At 44.0% G+C, this 23,317-nt stretch overlaps 1 protein-coding gene across 1 annotated transcript; it reads left to right on the top strand.

Moving 5' to 3' along the window:
* Positions 1-2,704: 2,704 nt before the first annotated feature.
* On the top strand, positions 2,705-9,253 carry SELENOH (selenoprotein H). The gene is made up of 4 exons (XM_075288025.1): positions 2,705-2,878; positions 3,419-3,564; positions 8,198-8,309; positions 9,146-9,253. Exons 1-3 carry the CDS (start codon positions 2,760-2,762, stop codon positions 8,296-8,298), a joined length of 366 nt encoding a protein of 121 aa, XP_075144126.1. The 5' UTR covers positions 2,705-2,759; the 3' UTR covers positions 8,299-8,309; positions 9,146-9,253.
* The last annotated feature ends 14,064 nt before the right edge of the window (positions 9,254-23,317 follow it).

Genomic DNA, 23,317 nt, shown 5'->3' with positions numbered 1-23,317 from the left:
AAAAATCGAAAAATGCCTGCAGCAAGAACGGGTTAATGTGGAAATATTGAATGACATGATATACTCAGAGGTGCAACTTGAAGCTCCTGGGCCCCAATGTAAAATATGTAATGGGGGCCCCCACTTACTATGTGCTATCTATGAAACTGGTATCTTCTTATGTTGTAGAGAGGTCTTTGGGCCCCCTGAAGGTCTAGCTTCCAGTAGTGTTTGTTACCTCTGCACCCCTTAAGGTTAGTTCACACGGGGAGTGTAATGGCAGATTTTGGCAGCGACAGTGATGCGGGGAGCCGCATCACTCTTGGGCCAAAATCCGCCTGCCACGACTGTCGCAGCTTCCGACAGTCGTGGCTTCTCCCTCCAGAGTAGGCTGAAAGAGGACCTTTCATGGTAGGACGTCGGACGCCGATGAGCTGAATACATAGGCAAAGAGGACCTTTCATGGTCCGGGGCACAGGCAGTTCTATATACTGCTGGAAAGCCGGCTTTCCCGATCTGTGCCCCAGGTAAAGAGCTATCGGTGCCGGTACCGTAGCTCTTTACAGTCAGAATGGCGTTCCTGGCGTCAGGAACGTCCTTCTCCACAGCAGCGCCTATCGCGCTGTACAGTGTGAGCGGAGAGGAACGCCCTCTGCTCACAGTGCTCACCCATAGACGAGTATTATAAGGAGGTGAGGGGGCGTTCCTCCCTGCTCACTCTGTACAGCGCAATAGGCACTGCTGTGGAGAAGGACATTCCTGACAGACTGTCAGGAACGCCCTTCTGACTGTAAAGAGCTATGGTACCAGCACCGCTAGCTCTTTACCCAGGGCACAGATCGGTAAAGCCGACAGTGCACTGAATTCAGCGCACTGTCGGCTTTCCAACAGTATATAGAACTGCCCGTGCCCCGGACCATGAAAGGTTCTCTTTAAAGCAGGAGCTGTCACAACTCAGCTCCTGCTTTAACGCTGCGCTCCGGCATTTGTAGCCGGGATGTGATGACGTCACATCGCGCCTACAACTATGTGTATGAGGGAGAGAGCGGCGGGGGAGCGATGGAAGGTGAGTGTTTGTTTGTGTTAAACATTTAGGTGGAACATAATGTAGGGGGCCCATGAAACTGGGGGCAAATGAAGGGGGGGGGTATGACACTGGGTATGACACTGGGTCAGATGAAGGGGAGGAGAACAGCATTACACTGGGGCAGATGATGGGGAGAACGGCATGACACTGGAGCAGATGAAGGGGGGAGAACGGCATGATACTGGGGCAGATAAAGGGGTGGAACGGCATGACACTGGGGAAGATGAAGGAGGGGGAGAATGGCATGACACTGGGGCAGATCAAGGGGGGGGAGAACGGCATGACACTGGAGCAGATGAAGTGGGGGGAGAACGGCATGACACTGGAGCAAATGAAGTGGGGGGTGAACGGCATGACACTGGGGCAGATGAAGGGGGGAGAATGGCATGACACTGGGGCAGATCAAGGGGGGGGTGAGAACGGTATGACACTGGGGCAGATGAAGAGGGGGAGAACAGCATGACACTGGGGCAAATGAAGGGGGGGAACGGCATGACACTGGGGCAGATGAAGGGGGGGCAGAACCGCATGACACTGGGGCAGAGACTGGGGGAACATGTGACTGTGGGCAGATGAAGGAGGGGAGAACGGCATGAAACTGGGCAGAGACGGGGGACATGCAATTGGGGAGATATGAAACTAGGGACAGAGATGGAGGGGAGACATGTTGTCCCCCCTCCATCTCTGTCCCTAGTTTCATATCTCCCCAATTTCATGTCCCCCGTCTCTGCCCAGTTTCATGTCGTTCTCCCCTCCTTCATCTGCCCACAGTTTCATGTCCCCCCGTCTCTGATGAAGGGGCAGATGAAGGGTGTATATGAAACTAGGGGAGAGATGGAGGGGGGACATATAATTTATGGGTGACTGTAGGAGGATTATACTGTGTGGGAGCACATGAAAAAAATGAATGAGAATGGGCGGAGTCAACATAAAAGCGGGCGGAGCTTAATTTGCCGCATTTTGTCCCTCTTTCTGCTCTTCAAAAGTTGGGACATATAGAACAGTGGTAATTTGTTTGCTCATAATGATGCATTTTTTTGTCCCATGAATGAGATATTCCACGTCTATGTTAACATTTTAGACTACGGTATGTACACATCTGCTCCACCTGTTTTCACAATCTCTGTGTGTAACCCCTTCTTGTGGTTAGGTGAACCAGTTACAGAAAATGTAACCAAAACGCTTGTTAAATTTAAAAAAAGGCAAAGCTGCTTTATATTTGCTAATATATATATATATATATATATATATATATATATATATATATATATATATATATATATATAAATATATATATATATATATATATATAAATATATATATATATATATATAAATATATATATATATATATATATAAACATAAAAAGCATAAACATATAGTTGGTGTAATTTTAATAGCACTGGTTTTGTGTTTATACCTCTGCTTTGCGCTGTCTCAAGACGTTTTGAACTATATTGCACCGTCATACTGTACTCAAGACAATTGACTCGCCCATTCCTGATAGATAAGCTGTTTGATCAGTGTTTATGCGAAGCGGCGCCAACCATCTTCCGACCAGGGTGTGGCGCTGTAGAACCTGTAGTACTGTCTGTCAGTACTTTCTATGAGGTGGGCGGAACTAGAGCAAAGGGTAAAGAAGCGCGCGAAGTATCGTGCTAAAGTGAAAGCCCGTGGTTGAATCGCTGTAGTAATGGCTACTCGCTCCAGGAAGAGAAAGCATACTGAGATCGTGGAGGTCTCTAAGGAGAAGAAGGCGGCGAAAGAGGTCACCTCTACTGACCAAGTGCAGCGCATAGTGATAGAGCACTGGTCAGTATGTTTGTAATATTGGAGTTGTTATTCAAAGGGAATGTCAAGTTGTTGTGTGTGTGTTTTTTTTTTATTTTTTTTTTATATTTCTTTTCACTTTTTTTTTTTTTTTAAACTATTTGCTGTAATGCTTATCAATAAAAGAGATGATGGCAGGGCTGGTATTGGGGGGTGGGGGGTAAATTGGGTAAGTGCCCAGGAAGCCCTTCTCCACAGGGGCATCCGAGATCTGTACCACCAAACCTTTGGTCTGATGATCTGGGGGAGCGTCCACAGGCCGAACAGATCTGAATTCAAGATTATCGATTATTATTTTTTTTTTTTTCCCAAATGCCTAGGTTTCATCTAGCACAGATCTCTCATGCCGGCACCTTTATGTATACTTCAATAGTGGATCCTGGTCTGGGTCACATAGTCTGAACTGCCCTATTCCTTGTATCCACTTTTGCCACTTGCTATCCATATACTGAAGCATAAATGTTTTGTAAAATGTTACCCTGGATAAGCCATGCTATGGTATATCTTTGTTTGTTTTTTTAGCACCAGCTGACGAGTGTATGGACGAGCAGCGGGTGAAGTGGAAACGGCCCTCTTAAGTGTTTTTCCTGAAGTAAAGATTGAGAAAAACCCCATAAAACCCAGAAAGGGAAGCTTTGAGGTGATGCTGCAGAATCCTGATGGACAGAGTAAGTTATGCCTTCCCTTTAAGGCTATGACCCTATGTTGCAGATTTATTTTATTTATTTTTGAGCCAAGTAGTGGCTACAGATGGAATGGTAAATGTCCCATCACAAGGATCCTATCTATACTGCTTGTTAATGTGGATGTAAGACTTTTCCTAAATACATTGCTTCAGCAAAACTGCTTTGTTTGTCCACTATCTTACTTTATTCAATTCTTTGTGGCCACAGCCCTGACTTAGCTGCTCATGAGTCAAATGATGTATCTGCCTGCTCTCAGGGGGGAGGGAGGAGGGGCTAAGTGCAGGGAGCGAGCCTGTGTTTCTAGCTATTCCTGTGTCTACACCACATGACCTAGGTTCCTGTTAGCAGATAGGGGAGAGGAGCTGCTTTCATTTCTTCTGTTCTCCCAGTTATCAGGCTAGCTAATTCAATTGTGTTCATTATGGCAGAGACAGGCAGTCTCTGTATGTAACAGAGAATGGAGTTGCTGCTGCCTGTACTTCATAGTTCAATGTGGGTGGAGCTACACACGAATTTGGGGGCGGAGCTAAACGGGAGGTTGCCTGTGAAACCCCGCCCACCAAATGATGCAAGAAACCAGGAAGAAAGAAGATTTTACAAGAGTGAAGACTGCTGAGTATGTGAGGTGGGAATACCCCTTTAAACAGTGGGCCAGTTCACTGTCCCTCTGACCATTGGAGGGCCGAAATATAGGTTAAAGGGATTCTACCATTAAAATCACTTTTTTTTTTTTTTTTTTTCTCGATAACACATAGGAATAGCCTGAAAGGGGTATTCCCATGTACATAATCGTATCTATATTTATAGATAATTAAAAGTTAAACATTTTTGCAAATAAAAGTAATTAAAAATTCTGCCGAGTTTTAAAGATTTTCTCAAACTTTTTTTTTTTACTGGTGACAGTCTCTTATCTTGATCGGTTGCCATGGATACGACCGCTAATGCAGAAACCTTCTATGGTCTGGGACTTGTCAGGAACCCAGCTATGATTTTCTTATTGTAGCTGGGTTATCAGACAGGGACACTACATGTATGAGAAGATATCCCGGCCACAATAAAGAAATCATGGCTGATTTTCTGACCTTAGAAAGTTTCTGCATTAGTGGTCGTATCCATGGCAACCGATCAAGATAACAGACTATGACCACTGAGAAAGTTAGAGAAAATGTTTAAAACTCCGCAGAATTTTTTTTTTTCAACTGTAATTTTTATTGAAGTTTTTAAAACAAAGTATACATCCAGAAACAAAAGTCATGCAAAATACAATAAAACAAAGGAAAGGCCTAACTAGAAACGGCCTTCCACAACTTGCAGAAACCAAGAAACACATGACGACAATCAAACAAAAAAGACTGATGGGACAGACAAGACTGAGGGAAGCAGGACAAAAAAGAAAGGGTGGGTAAGGACGGCGAGGGGGTATTAACAGATGTGGAAGCACAGAGGGAAGTCAATAACCATGCGTTATACAGTAAGCATCCCAGGACAACCAGATGGAGTCAAAACCCTCCACTGAGTGGTTCAGCGTGGCTGTCATGTATTCAAGGCTACGCACATCCTTAAGACGTGCAATCAATTCAGGTTTGGTAGGGGGAAGCACATCCTTCCAATGGCGGGCAATAAGAGTTTTTGCTGCAGTACACAAATACAAAAATAAACGGGAGGTCTTCTTACCCAGTTGCTTAGGGAGCAAGTTAAGTAGATAAATCAATGGATCCAGCGGGACCCCCTGGATAAAAAGATCTTCCGTAATAAGTTGCACTTCCGCCCAGAAGGGGCGAAGAAGAGGACAGTCCCAAAAAATGTGAAAAACCCAAAGAGGACTGGCAGCGCCAACACAAAGGGGAAAGGGTAGGGTTAAGTTTATGTAATAGCACAGGAGTATGATACCAAGACATGAGGATTTTATACTGGGTTTCCCGGAAGGTAATACATGTGGAAGATTTAGCAGCCCTAGACCAAATAGTCTGCCAGGAACCCAAGGGCACCCCAAAACCTCCTCCCACCTAGTCATATACTTATGAGGTAGGGAGGACGAGAACTCAGACACTGAGAGAAGCCTATATACGGCGGAGATAAGACCTCTAGTAGAGACACCTGCTCGACGTAACCTTTCAAACTCCGTGGGGCGTGAGACCCATAGAGAGCCAAATTGAGCTTTGACAAAATGTACTATCTGCCGATAATGCAACCATAAAGTAACTGGCATGTCCAATGTCAAGGTGAAATATTCAAAAGGCCGGAGCTCCAATGTCAAAGGATCTACCAAATCAGCTATACGAAACAAACCCCGCCCACCCCATGGACAGAATTTTTAATTACTTTCATTCGCAAAAATGTTTAACTTTTAATTATCTACAAATAAAAAAATGTGTACATGGGAATACCCCTTTAAGAAAGGCTATTCTTCTCCTACCTTTCTTAAGGGCTATTCCTATGTGTTACTGAGAAAAAATAGAGATGAATGCAACCATGGGGTGAAGGGGGACACTCAATTTTCAATCGGGGGGGGGGGGGGGCGTTCACACTTGTGCTCGGTGTATGCATTCCGTAGGGTTTACATGTTCAGTCCCAGCGAAACTGGACAGGGGACGGAAACCCGGCAGTCACCTTTAAAACCCATTCAATTGAATGGGTTTGTAAAGTTGACTACCAGTGTCTGCTTGTGGCCTGTCAGTGGGGAAACGTTTTTTTTTTAGCCGGACACAAAGTCAGACATGCAGGACTTTGTGTCCCGCTAAAAAAAAAAAAAAAAAAAAACCTGTTTCCCCGCAGACAGGCCACAGGCGGACACTGGTGGTCACCTTTATAAACCCATTCAAATAAATGGGTTTTAACCCCCTTAGCGACCTTTGACATAGTATTATGGGGATGTATGGCGTGAGCTTAGGAGCTCGCGTGTACACGTGTATTGCAGCGTACATCTAGTTAAGCAGAGATCTGCAGATCACTGCTTCAATCCCCCATGGGGACAGAAAAAAAAAAGTAAAAATAAAGTTTAAGTTTAAAATAAATCCCCAAAAATCCCATTTTCGCATATAAAATGTTTAATTATGTAAAATAAAGAAAAATAGAAAAGAACATTACATATTTGGTATCACCGCGTCCGTAATAACCTGAACAATAAAATTAAAACATTATTTAATCCGAACATCATAAAAACAAAAACAAAAGTAGAAAACCGCACAAAATGATTATTCACCACCTTTGCCTTACAAAATGTTCAATAAAAAGTAATCAAATGGTCAGATGAAAACCAAAATGGTACCAATAAAAAGCAGAGGTCATCCTGCAAAAAATAAGCCCTCAACCAGCTCTGTCTACCCAAAAAATAAAAATGTTATGCCCTTCAGAAGATGGCGATGCAAAAATTCATTTTTTTCCCCCTAAATAGAATTTTATTCTGCACAAATGGCAACGCATTAAAAAATATAAATGAGGTATTGCCGTAACTGTACCGACCCACAGAATAAAGGTAACATGTTACTTTTGCTGTACGCTGCATGGGAAAAAAATAGATGCTAAAAAGCAATGCCAGAATTGAGGGTTCCTTTTACATCCCACCCAGAAAGAGTTAATAAAATGTAGTTAATAAGTTACAGGCACCCCAAAATGGTGGCATTGAAAAGTACATCTAATACCACAAACACCAAGCCCTCATATGGCCACATTGCCAGAAAATAAAAATCTAGCTTGTACAATATGAAGACAAACCCCCCCCCCCCAAAAAAAAAAAAAAAAAAAAAGTTGCCAAATCATTAGGACATAAGTGGCTGTGACTAGAAGGAAATGTATACCATGTTTCCCTGAAAATAAGACAGTCTTGTATTAAATTGTCGCACTAAAAATAGGACCTGTCTTATTTTTGGGGGGTGTCTTATTACAACCGGCAGTCATGCCGACACTTCCTTAGTGGAGCGTCAGCATGACTGCCGATTGTAGGTAGGGGAGGGGGGAAGGTATCATACTTACCTTTCCCATCTTCCTAGCAGGGCTGGTGCTGCTGTTCATCCTGGCAGTGGTGGGCGGGGCTTAGTGATGCTTCGGGGGTGGGGCTTAGTGGAGCTTTCATGGGCGGGGCTTCGCGATCTCCACTTCAATGACACAGCAGCCAGTGCTCCAGGCGCCGGTGACCACCGGCAAAATGGCGCCTCCGTTGCCTTTGACCAAGGCGCTGTAGCGGATAATGCCTCCGATCGGTCCGGTGATCGATATGAGGCATTACCGCTGGCTGTCTACTGTGTAACGCAGTAGACACCCAGCGGCTATGGTGGCCGCCCAATATAATTTTGGCAGTCTGACTATCTGTATGCAATGCACATCATTTCAAACTTTATAAAATGCATATTTTTCAAAATTTCCACCAAATTTCCTATTTTTTCATAATTAAACAGAAAACATATCAACCAAAATTTACTAGTAACATGAAGTACAATGTGTTACGTAAAGACTATTTCAAAATCTGTTTGGTAAGTTAAAGCGTTCCAAAGTTATTGCCACATAAAGTGACATGTCATTTTTGAAAAACCGAGCTTGGTCAGGAACTTAGTGCCATCGGCGGGATGGTGTTAACATTCATTGATGTTACTAAAATGCTGTTTGTTTTAAATGACAGGCGTGGAGATTTGGACTGGGATAAAGAAGGGTCCTCCTCGAAAACTAAAGTTTCCTGATCCAGAGACCATTGTTTCTTCCCTACAGAAGATTTTAAAGTAGCACTTTACCAGGTGTGTTGGTGATAACCTATATGTATTTATTTAGTTTCTCATTTCATGATTTCAGAAGCCTATTGTCATTTTGCCACTTTTCTTCCCTCCCCCCCCCCTTCCTCTGTTTGAGTCAAACCCAGGAGTGGATTTAACAAAAGGTATAAATATAAGGAATTCTTATAAAAATCCTATTCCTTTTGTAGCCATTTTTAGGTTTGTGCTGCAACAAAAAAAAGCTACATTTCCGGGATGTTAGGAAAAATACACTACCGTTGGTGACTGTCAGTAGTGTCTGTTGCTATTGTCTGCTAAAGGACTTTAGCAGTGGATGCTAGCTGAAGTGTCACAAATTTGTTAAAATCAATGGACATTTTATCTTGTGACTGTTAGCCAGTTATACATCTAATTCACTTTTTTTTTTTTTTTTTTTTTTGCGGACAAAAATATCCCACATGCAGGACTACTTTAGTCCGTTATTTAAGAAAAAAAAAAGTCAGGTGTCCATTATTTTTTAACATTGAAGTCTATGGATAACAGACAGTAAGTGGTAGCCATCAGTTACTGTCTGTGAGCAGAAAAAAGGACAGTATGAAAAAAAAAAAAAGGTTGTAAGCGCGTAAAAACCAGATCCCATTGATTTCTATAGGTACCGGCATACTTGCGCTACCCATTGAAATTAATGAGAGGCTTTTTTTGTTTAATGCTGTTATCTGTAGAGGTGTTCTGTTGTAATATTTCATCTGTCTTGTTTGATGGAAATGAGGTAATGATTGCAAAGAAAACAACGGAATAGGAAAGTGTCAGTCTATTAGGCTTTACCAAATGATTTTAAAGCAATTTCTGTCTTTTCCTAGTGTTTTCCACTCTGAACTGGAGCTAATGAAGAAATGTAATACAAGGTACCCCGTTACATATCTGATACATAACCAGACGAGAAGGATTTACTGAAATAGATGCTACACTTGCCAATATTTGAAATAAAGTTTTCTATACACTCAAATATTTTTGTTTCTCTTGCATTTCTTTGCTATGGTTTGTACTATGCATGTGTATTTCTTAAAAAAAAACAAAAAACCAAAACCCTGTATATTAAGAGTTGACATCAAAGTCAAAAATTACTGATGGTCATCAAATACAGTTTGACATACATCCAAGAGTACAATGCCCAAATTGGATTAGATAGTGTCAGGGTCTGGGGGTTGCTAGGTGGGGTGGCATAGACACCAAAGTCCAGTTTCTTATAGTCCAAAACAAAGGTAGAGTTTATTTTCACTCAAAAAGGTAGTGCGGCAACAAAAGGAAATACAAAAAATAAATACCTGCCCGGCTAGGCTCTAACTAAACATAGAATAGGTTACCTCACCTAGAATAACAGAAATCAAAAAGCCAGTAGAATCCTTGAGGACACAGCTCCAAAAATATGACACCTCTGTTAGCTCTCCAGCCAAACTCTGCCCCCAGTCTTCTGGTTGAGCTGACTTCTTAAGCCACCTTGACGAGGAGACTCTCAACAGCTGAGTCCCTGCCGAAACATCCCCAAAGTGTGGACAGGAGGGACTGGAATGACTAGTCCCACTACCAACCTACCTTTCATTCCTAAAAATCCAGCCCAGTAACTGGAACTTTGAAATAACCCTCTGAAGACAATAGTTATCTGCTGAGAAATGTTCTTTCTGGAGTTTTGTCATCTCACCCATCTTAGTAGTCTGGGTGAGATGTACACCCCCCTCCATTACCTGACCAGCCATAGACTTACAATAGTTTGTAACCTTAATTAAAACATAGGCTACTTTTTATCCCGGTAAATGACATGGCTCCATGACTGTTATGAATTTATGTTCATATACTATATTACACTGCTCTTGCTGCAGCTTATCTCCGGTTCTGATTAAGCCAGGCCTGTTATCTCTATGTAAACACTCAGCTAACCCTCAGTCCATTCTGTATATACTCGAGTATAAGCCAAGTTTTTCAGCACTTTTTTTTTTTTTTTTTTGGGGGGGGGGTTGTCTATGACCAGCTTCAATAGTAATGTATACAATCTCCTATAAAATAGTGGGGAAAAAACAAGCTTTAAAGAAATATTCCAAGTGGGGGGAAAAAACCCCAGTCCTCAAGCTCAGGGAAGGGGCAGAAAGACAAGCGAAACACCCCTCCCCTTTCGCTAGCACCCAGCAACTACTGCACCCAAAAACTCCGACCATTTTAATTTTTGAAATTTTCCAGTAGCTGCTGCATTTCTCTCCCTCTGCTCAATAAGTTTTCCCAGTTTTTTGTGGTAAAATTAGGGGCCTTGGCTTTATATTCGGGTTGGCTTATACTCGAGTATATACGGTATCTACTCCCCTTCCTGCACCCAGCCATTCCCAGAAAACTCTTGTGAGGTTCACCCAGCAGTTTAGTTTGGGTTGAATTGAAACAATTAGGGAGCCTGCACACGGAGTTACGTAAAACTCGTTCAGAATGAGCGCGTAAAACCATTGATTTCCATGGGTGCCGGCATACGTGCATCCCTAGCACCCAGCAAGTACTGCACCCAAAAACTCAGACCATTTGTATTCGAGTCAATAAGTTTTCTCAGTTTTTTTTTTTTTTGTTTTTTTTTTGTGGTAAAATTAAGGGCCTCGGCTTATATTCAGGTCAGCTTATACTCGAGTGTATATACGGTATCTTCTGCTCCAGGCAGTGCTCACACACTGGATGGGAAAACGCCTTTAATCAAAATTGATGGTTTTCTACTTTTAAACATGCCAGGAAAAAGAAAATTAATTTGTTGCAAAATTCTTAAACGACAACTATGAACGTAACCTGAAGTCAACAGAGTTCTCCTCTCTGAACTGATCTGAGCTGAGGGGGATCATCGGCGCCAACAACACGCTCATTATATGGCGTCCCAGCAAGCTGCTGAGTTGCCGAAACAACTCATTTGTTGCAGATTTTGCTAAAGTTTTCTAAATAGTCCGAACACTACAGTCAATAAGTGGTTGCTCACCAATACAAAAACAGTCCAAAAAGATCAATACATGTATTTTACCTGTGATATTAAAGGTTAAGTTTTATCTTTTATTGGTCAACCCTATTGCTCTTTTTGGACTGTTAAAGTTTTCTAAACCAAACCCAGGAGTGGATTGAGCAGAAGGTAGAAGTATAAGTGCTTCCTAGATATTTCCCAATCCCATTGTAGCCATTCTTGACTGTGGCTCAAAAAACCACAGCAAAACATGCAACAAAAAATGCTGCGTTTCTGCAATGTGGGGCATCAGCCTAAGTCTCCGTTCTCACGGAGTAACGCTCCGCTCATTCTGACGCGTAAACATGTGTCAGAGTGAGCGCATCAAAACAGATCCTATTGACTTCAGTGGGTGCCGTCTTATGCGCGCTACACATTGAAATCAATGGGAGGCTTTTTAACCCATTAAGTTCAATGTGTAGCACACGTAAGATGGCACCCATTGAAGTCAATGGGATCTGTTTTGAAGCGCTCACTCTGACGCGTGTTTACGTGTCAGAATGAGCTGCGCATTACTCTGTGGGAACGGAGCCTAAGAGCTGCCGAAATGCTGGAGCAGGCAAACCAATGACATTTCTAAACCTGGGTAGGCATCCAGACCACTTATGGGGTAGTGAGGCATTTGGGCCATGACATTCTACTAGGAGGTCTATTTGAAATGTGGTCGAGAGATGGTCTCCATAGCCTGACTTAGATTCTCTGTGGCAGTGGTTGAGGTAATATAGTGGAGCCAAGATCCCCAATTCTTTTGAGGGCCCTTGCTGTGGATATAAACAACCAGCAGTCAGACTTATTGTCTCTTCTTCAAGTAAGACACAATATTCTTTGGAACGAGAACAGGAAAAGCCAGCGATTGCCACTGCAGCAGTGCCTAGGCTATCTTTCAGAGCAGTTAATGCAGAGATTGAATTGGAGAAAGATAAGAATATTTACTGTGATCAAGTCTTCATGCACATTAGCGGGCATGGACAACCTAACGTAGAAGATCCTCATGCTGAGCTGGCCTCATTACTGAACAAGATCAACCAGGATAATCAGGGATGGAAACAGCCATCAGATCCTACCGAAAGGAATCACCCTCTGTTTGGAAAGAAGCCATCTAAACGTTGCACCTTTAATTGAGTTGAGCATTGCACCAGCAGAATGTTAGGCCCTTTGGGTAAGTTGAGGGGTGGGAAATCTTCCGTAGGGAAATCATTAAAGCACAGGAACTAACAATACCTAGAAGGAAGAAAAATGGGAAGCACCTAAAAATATCAGGATGGATGACCAAAAAATTACATAACCTGCTAAAAAGGAAAAAGGAAACCTACAAAAAGTGGAAGATGGGAACTATACCTAAGGAAGAGTACACAGCAGTCTGCAGACTCTGCAAGACAAGCATCAAAGGAGCTAAGGCTGAACACGAATTGAAGCTTGCAAAAGAGGCAAAGAGTAAGGTAAAAGGATTTTGGGGATATGTTAAAAGCAAAAGAAAAGTGAAGGAGACCATTGGAGTCCTGAAGAATGACAAACAGTTAACATGGTGGAACAGCAGGTGGAGCTACTAAATTCATATTTTGTATCCGTCTTCTCCCAAGAAACTAATGGAAATATCGACATTAATGGTGATGGAGATGAGGGGAAGGAGGACTCCAAGCTGACTATAAGCGAAGGTCTGGTAAGAGAGCACTTAGCCAAGTTACAGGAAACCAAGTCCCCAGGACCAGATGATTTACACCCTAGAGTCCTGAAAGAGATAGCAGATGAAATAACAGAACCCCTTGCTATAATCTTCGGTAAGTCATGGGAAACAGGAGTGGTCCCTTTAGATTGGAAAAGGGCAAATGTTGTCCCCATCTACAAAAAGGGGAAAAGGGACGATCCAGGAAATTACAGGCCGGTAAGTCTGACCTCGATAGCAGGAAAAATCTTTGAGCAAATTGTCAAGGAACATTTACTTCGGTACCGGGATGGGAAGGCATTAATTAACCAGAGCCAGCACGGCTTTATGACCAATAAATCTTGTCAGACTAACCTGATTTCCTTCTACAACAAAATCACTGAATGGTTGGACCAAGGGAATGCCGTGGACATAGTATATCTTGACTTCAGTAAGGCATTTGATAAAGTATCACATAACCTTCTTATTGAAAAAATGATTAAGTATGGCTTTGACAAAAAATCAGTTAGGTGGATTCACAACTGGCTTAATGATCGGGCACAACGAGTAATACTAAATGGCTACACATCGAACTGGAAGAAAGTCAAAAGCGGGGTGCCGCAGGGCTCTGTTCTGGGCCCAGTACTTTTTAATATCTTTATAAATGATCTGGACGATGGAATTATTGGGGAACTCATAAAATTTGCAGATGATACGAAGATAGGAGGAATAGCCAACACTAGAGAGGAGAGAGAGTGTATTCAAAAGGACTTCGTCACACTGGAACAATGGGCTGAGGCGAACAAAATGGTATTTAACAGGGACAAATGCAAAGTTCTACATCTGGGTAACAGAAATGTAAAAAACATATATAGTATGGGAGGAATAGAACTAAGTGATAGCATAGGGGAAAAGGACTTGGGCATAATAGTAGATCACAAATTCAACATGAGCCAACAGTGCGGTGCTGCTGCAAAAAAGGCTAATAAAATTCTGGGATGTATTAAGACAAGCATTGAATCTAGATCAAGAGAGGTCATTATTCCGCTGTACTCTTCCCTGGTCAGACCACACCTGGAATACTGTGTACAGTTCTGGGCGCCTCAATTCAAGAAAGACATCGATATATTGGAGCAAGTCCAGAGAAGAGCAACCAAAATGGTGGAAGGTCTGCAAACCATGTCCTATGAGGAGCGGCTAAAAGAACTGGGATTGTTTAGTTTGCAGAAGAGAAGGCTGAGGGGAGATTTAATAGCAGTCTACAAATATCTGAAAGGTAGTCACAGTGCAGAGGGATCTACCCTATTCTCATTAGCACAAGGAAGTACAAGAAGCAATGGGATGAAACTAAAGGGAAAGAGATACAGATTAGACATTAGGAAAAACTTTCTGACAGTGAGGGTAGTGAGAGAGTGGAATAGGCTGCCACGGGAGGTGGTGGGCGCTCCATCAATGGAAATCTTCAAGCGGAATCTGGATAAACATATGCTGGGATGATTTAGGAAAACCTGCACTCGCAGGGGGTTGGACCCGATGGCCCTTGAGGTCCCTTCCAACTCTACCATAAGTAAGTAAGCCTTTAACCAGCAGAATGTTAGGCCCTTTGGGTGAGTTTAGCCTCTAACCAGCTTAGTTGTTGGTCCTTTGGATGAGTTGAGCCTCTAACCAGCTTAGTTTTTGGCCCTTGGGGTGAGTTGAGCCTTGCACCCGCAATGACTTTTTCCTATTTTTTTTTCCGATGCCTACGTTTTCCTGCTTCCTCTGGCACCTTCCCTGCACAGTAATTGGTGCAAAAAAAAGCACCAGGTAAGGTGGGAGGGGATACGAATTTTTACTGCATTTACCGCGTGGTATTCGATTGGAGTCGAATACCCTAATGTTCAATCGAATACCTACTTGATCGAACAGTATTTGCTCATAAGGAGTAATTAGTGAAAGAAAACTTTCAAAAATTCTGGATAGAAATTGGCTGGTAAGACTGAGCATTTGACACTGTGGAGTCATTCCATGTGAAACATACCCTATGGCTGAAGGACAGTTGTATGTTAGCCGGTGATGCTTAAAGGTGGGATTCTGCAAGTTTGCCTAGTAATTCAAAGGCAAGTGGTTGAAAAATACTATGTTGGATATGTACAATTTGAAGAAATTGTGACAGTGCACTCGTCGTAGCTGGTGTCTGTCTTGGAGCTGGATAAATCAGGGTGACCTCTCGTTCAATAAGTTGGGAGAGGGAATAGAAGCCAGGTCTTTGCTAGTATGCAGCATTTTCAAAGTGCAGGAGAGTTTGTTCCTGGATGGTCCAAACCCTCTTCACCACTATGTGAATGGACAGCATGATATTGTTCCAGAGGGATGGCCTGTGATTAATCAACCGGACAAGTAATAAAGTGAGATATCCATTAGGGCCATTCCTGCCTTGTCTTCAGGCCGTTTAAGTTCCTGAAAAGATGAGCATAATCAATAATGTACATCAAAGTGTAGAATTACCATATGATTTAGCACAAAGAGTAATCCTACTACAGTAAAATATACAACTTTATTAGATTAATAAAATCACATAGAATAACAAATTAGCAGAACTTGGTGGTGGGGGATATAGTAGTTCAATACTGGTGACCAGTGCAGAAAGGCATAGATAATTATTTACATACATATAAAGTAGCAGCAAATTAATATGGATAAGTAAAAGCCCACATACAAATAAGCCAAACTTGAAAAATGAGGATACAGAGTATAAGCAAAAGTAAGGAAGGGGGGGGGGGAATGCATGACATTCATTTTGGATATTTCACTAATAAAAATAGGTGATACCTTTTTTTAATGGCTAACTCATAATGATGACAGAATATGACGGAGCTCAGAGGAAGCTTCGAAACGTCATATTCTGTCATCATTATGAGTTAACCATTAAAAAAGGTATCACCTACTGAAGACTTAAAAAGTTTTTTTGTTTTTTTTTTATATTTCATAACCACTGGCTAACACGGTACCAAAACAAACATTTTCCTTTTAATAAAAATAGATGAACTACAATGCCATCTTGTGGCGAAAATTGTGTAATGCAAGGAGTCACAATAAAAAAATAAAATGTTACAACAGTGAATAATGGTGATAATTTCACATTAATTGATAATGTGAGATACAATGTGATAAGAGGAATAATGTAATAAAGTGATATTTATTACTAGGAATGCTTAAAAATGTATACAGAATACCATCCATGCAAAAATTGATGTATACAACAACTTAATATAATAAATAAAAATATAATAAATACAGATACACATGCAGTTAGAAGTGGCGGAGCACAGTGCAAAAATTTAAAGTGATTCAGTGAAAAAGAAAAAATATATGTATAAAATGAAAGTATGTATCGGTAGATATGGGGCTACCACAGTAGAGTAATGGAAATCAAAGCAGCAGAGAGAACGGTACCTGGATAATGAAAGAACAAAGAACAAACAGAGCATATGTTAAAGGGGTTTTCCAGGCGAATGTGTGTGTGTGTGTGTATATATATATATATATATATATACTGTATATATATATATACACACATTTATTACACACACACAAAAATGGTTAAGATTGCACATCCCAGTGTGAACAGGTGCTCACTGTGAAGCAATACACAAAATTACAAAAAATGCAGTGCACTCCGCACACAGCACAAGGGCATGTGAAAACCCTAAAGGGTGGTTACTGCCACGTTTTGACTAGGACTCCCATCCAATTGCACAGGTTTATCCAATTGAAATAGTATATATATTTTCCACTTCCCCCATCTGCCTTGGGCTATTTTGAAGTAGAGTGTGCTCTGGACCTTACGCACCCTGTGTTCACACTGTAAACCTGTTCCAGGTCCTAGAGAGGTAGTTTGCCCTGTGTTCACACTGTAGACCTGTCCAGGTCCAAGAGAGGTATGTCTGTTTAGTGTAGGATCCCATCTAAAGGAGTTCGCCTTGTCGTGGCAGGTGGGCTTCGTACTATTTGATCAAATTTGTATAACAAAGTACCTCTATATTATATTATATAGCATATTAGGTGTTTTTACATCAGTATTGCCCTTTAGGGTTTTCACATGCCCTTGTGCTATGTGCTGTGTGCCCTGCATTTTTTGTATTTTTGTGTATTGCTTCACAGTGAGCACCTGATCAGACTGGGATGTGCAATCTTCACCATTTTTTTGTGTATTACATAGTGAGGAGTGGCTACCTCCATGGTTTGCCCTTGCTAGAGGTACCTACTGATGTCAATGTTTCCCTGTCCTTCCAGGGTTTTAGTAAATTTATATGGTATATTTGTCCGGGCTTTCTCTTGCCTGGCTGGTACACCTTATAGTTTACTTCTGTCACTCTTTCAAAAATTTCATATGGCTCTTGCCATTTGGCTAGAAATATAATTTCTACCGTGGGAACCAATACCAACACCTGGATTAAAAGTCCTAAATTTAGCCGTTCTGTTGCATCAGGGTAATATGTTAAATTACACTCTTGTAAGGAGTTTGCTCTTGTTCCCAGGTTTCCTTAGCTATGTGTAGGAGACCACGTGGGTGTCTACCATACACCAACTGAAAAAAAACCTGTGGCGGACTATGGTACCTCCCAGATTGCAAACATTAAATAGGACAGTAGGCAATCCCTACCTTTGCCAACCTTGCTAACCACCCTCTTTAACATGCCCTTAAGGGTTTTATTGAACCTCTCCACTCGGCCATCTGTCTGGGGATGAGATTTCTTTCATTACCTTGGACATAAAGGGAGTCCCTTGGTCAGTCTTGGTAAGTGACCTCAAAAAATACCTTGGCACCTAACCCAATATAACACACCGTAGATCCTGTAGTTTAAAAGATATGTTGGTGCATATCACATACGCGTGTATCACAATGAAAGCAATAAGGAAAAAAAAGCCTCCTTGATTTCAATGGGTAGCGCACGTATGCCGACACCCTTAGAAATCAATGGGATCTGGTTTTTACGTGCTCATTCTGAATGAGTTTTATGTTCAGAGTGAGCGGAGCGTAACTCCATGTGCAGGCTCCCTAAGAGTCACAACAACTGTGATCCATCTAGCTTTCGGGTCAGGGCGATAGAGCCGGTCCCCAGAGGTTCAAGAGAAGGAAACGGGAAGCAAAGATTAGCTCAAATAGAAAGTTGTTGGATCTACACACAGTACAATGGCAAAGTCTCAACGACAATATGAGTTTTGCTCCCTTTTTATAGGTTTTTATGTCCGCTATCCATGATGATACCTTTATCCATAATGCATAGCATTTTGATTGCTAATACTATTACCACCTAATCTACTGTGTACATCTGGCCTTAGTGACTGCCTCTTTTCTTTTTTTTTTTTTTTATATTGGTTTGTTTTTTTCACACACACACATATTAATAGTATTTTGTATTTTGGCTCCTATGATTCTTATGAGGTTTCCTTTATTGTCTTCATACTTTTATTATATTTTTAACATATGTTTTTTGTTCTTGTTGTTTCTTCATTGTCCAGGTACCTCTTTCTCTGCTGCTCTCATTTCCATGACTCTACCATGGTGGCCGCATATCTACCAATACATACCTTCATTTATGTACAAATATTTGTAATATTTTTTTTTTTTTTCACTAGTCACTTTATCCCTTTCATTTTTTGCATTGTGCAGCGGCACTTCTCACTGCATATGTCACATCTTTATTGGTAATTTATATATATATATATATATATATATGCATTCCTAGTGTTTCTCACATTATCTGTCTGATATCAATTAATATGAAATTGCAGTGGCGGATCCAGGGTTTGCGGGGCCCTGGGCAATTGACTTTGGCGGGGCCCTACGCGCAGCGCGCCGCAGCAAATTAGGCACAGCCCACTTTTATATTGACTCCACCCACTCTCATTCATTTTTCATGTGATTCCACACAGTATAATCCTCCTACAGTCACCCGTAAATTATATGTCCCCCCTCCATCTCTCCCCCATTTTCATATACACCCTTCATCTACCCCTAGTTTCATGTCCCCCTCCTCTATCTATGTCCTCAGTTTAATGCCATTCTACCCCTTTATCTGCCCACAGTTTCATGTCCCCCCCTCGTCTCTGCCCCAGTGTCATGCCGTTCTCCCCCCTTCATCTGTCCCAATGTCATGCCATTCTCCCCCCCTTCATCTGCCCCAGTGTCATGCCATCCCCCCCTTCATCTGCCCCAGTATCATGCCATTCTCCCCCCTTCATCTGCCTCAGTGTCATGCCGTTCTCCCCCCCTTCATTTGCCCCAGTTTATGCCGTTCTCTCCCCCTTCATTTGCCCCAGTGTCATGCCGTTCTCGCCCCTTCATCTGCCCCAGTGTCATGCTGTTCTCCCCCCTCCATCCACCCCAGTGTCATGCTGTTCTCCCCCTCCATCTGCCCCAGTGTCATGCCGTTCTCCCCCCTTCATCTGCCCCTGTGTCATGCTGTTCTCTTCCCCTTCATTTGCCCCAGTGTCATGCCGTTCTCCCCCCTTCATCTGCCCCAGGGTCATGCCGTTCTCCCCCCCCCTTCATTTGCCCCAGTGTCATGCTGTTCTCTCCCCCTCCATCTGCCCCAGTGTCATGCCGTTCTCCCCCCTTCATCTGCCCCAGTGTCATGCTGTTCTCTTCCCCTTCATTTGCCCCAGTGTCATGCCGTTCTCCCCCCTTCATCTGCCCCAGGGTCATGCTGTTCTCCCCCCCCCCACTTCATTTGCCCCAGTGTCATGCTGTTCTCTCCCCCTCCATCTGCCCCAGTGTCATGCTGTTCTCACACACACACACGCGCTCACCTTTCCTCGTTCCCCCGCAGCTCTCTCCCTCATACACATATTGTAGGCACGATGTGACGTCATCACATCGCAACTACAAATGCCGGAGCTCAGCGTTAAATCAGGAGCTGAGCTGTGACAGCTCCTGCTTTAAACGCCTATGTATTCAGCTCATCTCTGTCCCCAGTTTCATGCCGTTCTCTCCCCACCCCCTTCATCTTCCCCAGTGTCATGTCGTTCCTCCCCTCCCCTTCATTTGCCCCCCAGTTTCATGGGCCCCCTTCATTATGTTCCACCTTAATATTTAATACAAAATAAATACTTACACTCACCTTCTATCACTCACCTTCCATCGTTCCCCCGACGCTCCTCTCTCCAGTCACATACGCGATTAAAGCAGGATCTGTGACCTCAGCTCCTGCTTAGCTCCGGCCTGGCTTGCGTGTGCATACCTCCCAACTTTTGAAGAACCGAAAGAGGGACAAAATGTGCGGCGCCCACCCACTTTTGTGTCCCACATCTCTGCCCCCAGATTCATGTCCCCTCCATCTCTGCCCCCAGATTCATGTCCCCTCCATCTCTGCCCCCAGATTCATGTCCCTCCATCTCTGCCCCCAGATTCATGTCCCACATCTCTGCCCCTAGATTCATGTCCCACATCTCTGCCCCCAGATTCATGTCCCCTCCATCTCTGCCCCCAGATTCATGTCCCCTCCATCTCTGCCCCCAGATTCATGTCCCTCCATCTCTGCCCCCAGATTCATGTCCCACATCTCTGCCCCCAGATTCATGTCCCTCCATCTCTGCCCCCAGATTCATGTCCCCTCCATCTCTGCCCCCAGATTCATGTCCCTCCATCTCTGCCCCCAGATTCATGTCCCACATCTCTGCCCCCAGATTCATGTCCCTCCATCTCTGCCCCCAGATTCATGTCCCCTCCATCTCTGCCCCCAGATTCATGTCCCCTCCATCTCTGCCCCCAGATTCATGTCCCTCCATCTCTGCCCCCAGATTCATGTCCCTCCATCTCTGCCCCCAGATTCATGTCCCACATCTCTGCCCCCAGATTCATGTCCCCACATCTCTGCCCCCAGATTCATGTCCCACATCTCTGCCCCCAGATTCCTGTCCCTCCATCTCTGCCCCCAGATTCATGTCCCCACATCTCTGCCCCCAGATTCATGTCCCACATCTCTGCCCCCAGATTCCTGTCCCTCCATCTCTGCCCCCAGATTCATGTCCCCCATCTCTGCCCCCAGATTCATGTCCCACATCTCTGCCCCCAGATTCCTGTCCCTCCATCTCTGCCCCAGATTCATGTCCCCCATCTCTGCCCCCAGATTCATGTCCCTCCATCTCTGCCCCCAGATTCATGTCCCCACATCTCTGCCCCCAGATTCATGTCCCACATCTCTGCCCCCAGATTCCTGTCCCTCCATCTCTGCCCCCAGATTCATGTCCCCACATCTCTGCCCCCAGATTCATGTCCCACATCTCTGCCCCCAGATTCCTGTCCCTCCATCTCTGCCCCCAGATTCATGTCCTCTCCATCTCTGCCCCCAGATTCATGTCCCCACATCTCTGCCCCCAGATTCATGTCCCCCATCTCTTCCCCCAGATTCATGTCCCTCCATCTCTGCTCCCAGATTCATGTCCCCCATCTCTTCCCCCAGATTCATGTCCTCTCCATCTCTGCTCCCAGATTCATGTCCCCCATCTCTGCCCCAATGTCATGCCGTCCTCTCCTTCATCTGCCCCCAGATTCACGTTCCACCTCCACATTAAACTTACCTTCTCCTCCGCTCCCTCGCCGCCTCTCTCGCTGACACATGCGGCTGAAGGAAGGAGCGGACACAGGTCAGCTCCTCGCTTCGCCGCTGCCCGCCTCTCTCCCTGACACACGCGGCTGAAGCTGCTCGCGTGCTCGCTTCGCCGCTGCGTCTCTCTCTCGCTGACACATGCGGCTGAAGCGAGGAGCTGACCTGTGTCAGCTCCTCGCTTGCTGCTGCCGCCGGCTCCTGGCGTGTACATCGCGTCTACAAGCCAGGAGCCGGCGGCAGCAGCGAAGCGAAGAGCTGACACAGGTCAGCTCCTCGCTTCAGCCGCATGTGTCAGCGAGAGAGAGACGCAGCGGCGAAGCGAGCACGCGAGCAGCTTCAGCTGCATGTGTGTTCAACTCAGATCTGCGTCCTCTGGACGCAGATCTGAGTTGAAATCGGGACATACCTCCCTCCAACCGGGACCGCGGGACATGTCACCCAAATCGGGACTGTCCCGCGGAAATCGGGACGGTTGGGAGGTATGCGTGTGTAGGCGCGATGTGATGACGTCTTCTCGCCTACACATGCAAGCCGGGCCAGAGCTTTAAAGCAGGAGCTGATCTCACAGCTCCTGCTTTAATCGCGTATGTATTCAGCTCATCGGCGGACGGACGCCGATGAGCTGAAATCGTGACAGGCAAGTGCCGGGGGGCCCCAGAGGCTCTGTGGGCCCCGGCACTTGCCCGACTATGCCGAGCTGACCGGGACCATTTTGTTAGGGCCGGGCCGCGGGGCCCCGGGCGGTTGCCCGGCTCGCCCGGCCCTGGATCCGCCCCTGTGAAATTGTCACCATTATTCATTCACTGTTGTATCAGATTGTTACTGTGACTTGTTGCATTACACAATTTTTGCCACAAGATGGCACTGTAGTATCACCGAGGGAGTAACTCTAAAATATAACTTTTATTAGATAATTTAAAAACACATGTGTAAGATAAAGTGTACAAGCGATAATTGGGAGGTGATTATTCTGGCTAAGAGTATCTAGAGATATTCAATTGTTACCTTAGTGAGCCACTGAATCATATTCACCACACCACCACATTAATCCTTCCTGAGTTGGAAGACATTGCACAATTACACATTACACGTTGCATTACACAATTTTCGCCACAAGATGGCATTGTAGTTCATCTTTTTCTATTGGTTCCGATACCCAAAATGAATGACATGTATTTTCTTATTCTAATTTGGGTTTCTTTTTTTAGAGATGAACGAACGGCGTTCGATCAAATTGATATTCGATTCAACATCAGGCCGTTCGAGGTATTTGATTACAATTGAATCCCGCGAGGCAAAAGCACTAAAAATTTGCATCCACTCCCACCTTCCGTGCTTTTTTTGCACCAATAACTGCGCAGGGGAGGTGGGACAGGAACTACGACAACGGAGGCATCGAAAAAAAAAAAATCTGAAAAAGTAATTGGCTGGCTAAATCAGGTGACCTCCAATTTATACGAATAGTGGATTTAATATCCGGGTCATATGAGACTGTGAACTAGGTGACTGTGAGACAGGGATAAATGTACTGGCAGGGTTAGCTAGGGATTGCCTTTATTTAGGTGGGAATGTTACTGAAACAGCTCTTTGGGGCTCTATCCCTGTCAGCTTGCAATATGCGGGAGCTGACTTTTTCCCATAGGAATGCATTGACCAGCATTGATTGGCCGAATGCCATACAGAGTACAGCATTCGGCCAATCAACGCTGGTTCTGCCGGAGGAGGCGGAGTCTAAGATCGGTCCACAGCAGTCTCCATTCTGGTCCGATCTCAGATGTAG

Source organism: Leptodactylus fuscus, chromosome 10 (genome assembly GCF_031893055.1).
Source record: "Leptodactylus fuscus isolate aLepFus1 chromosome 10, aLepFus1.hap2, whole genome shotgun sequence".
In the NCBI taxonomy this organism is placed as follows: Eukaryota; Metazoa; Chordata; class Amphibia; order Anura; family Leptodactylidae; genus Leptodactylus; species Leptodactylus fuscus.
This window is presented reverse-complemented; position numbering and strand designations above follow the sequence as displayed.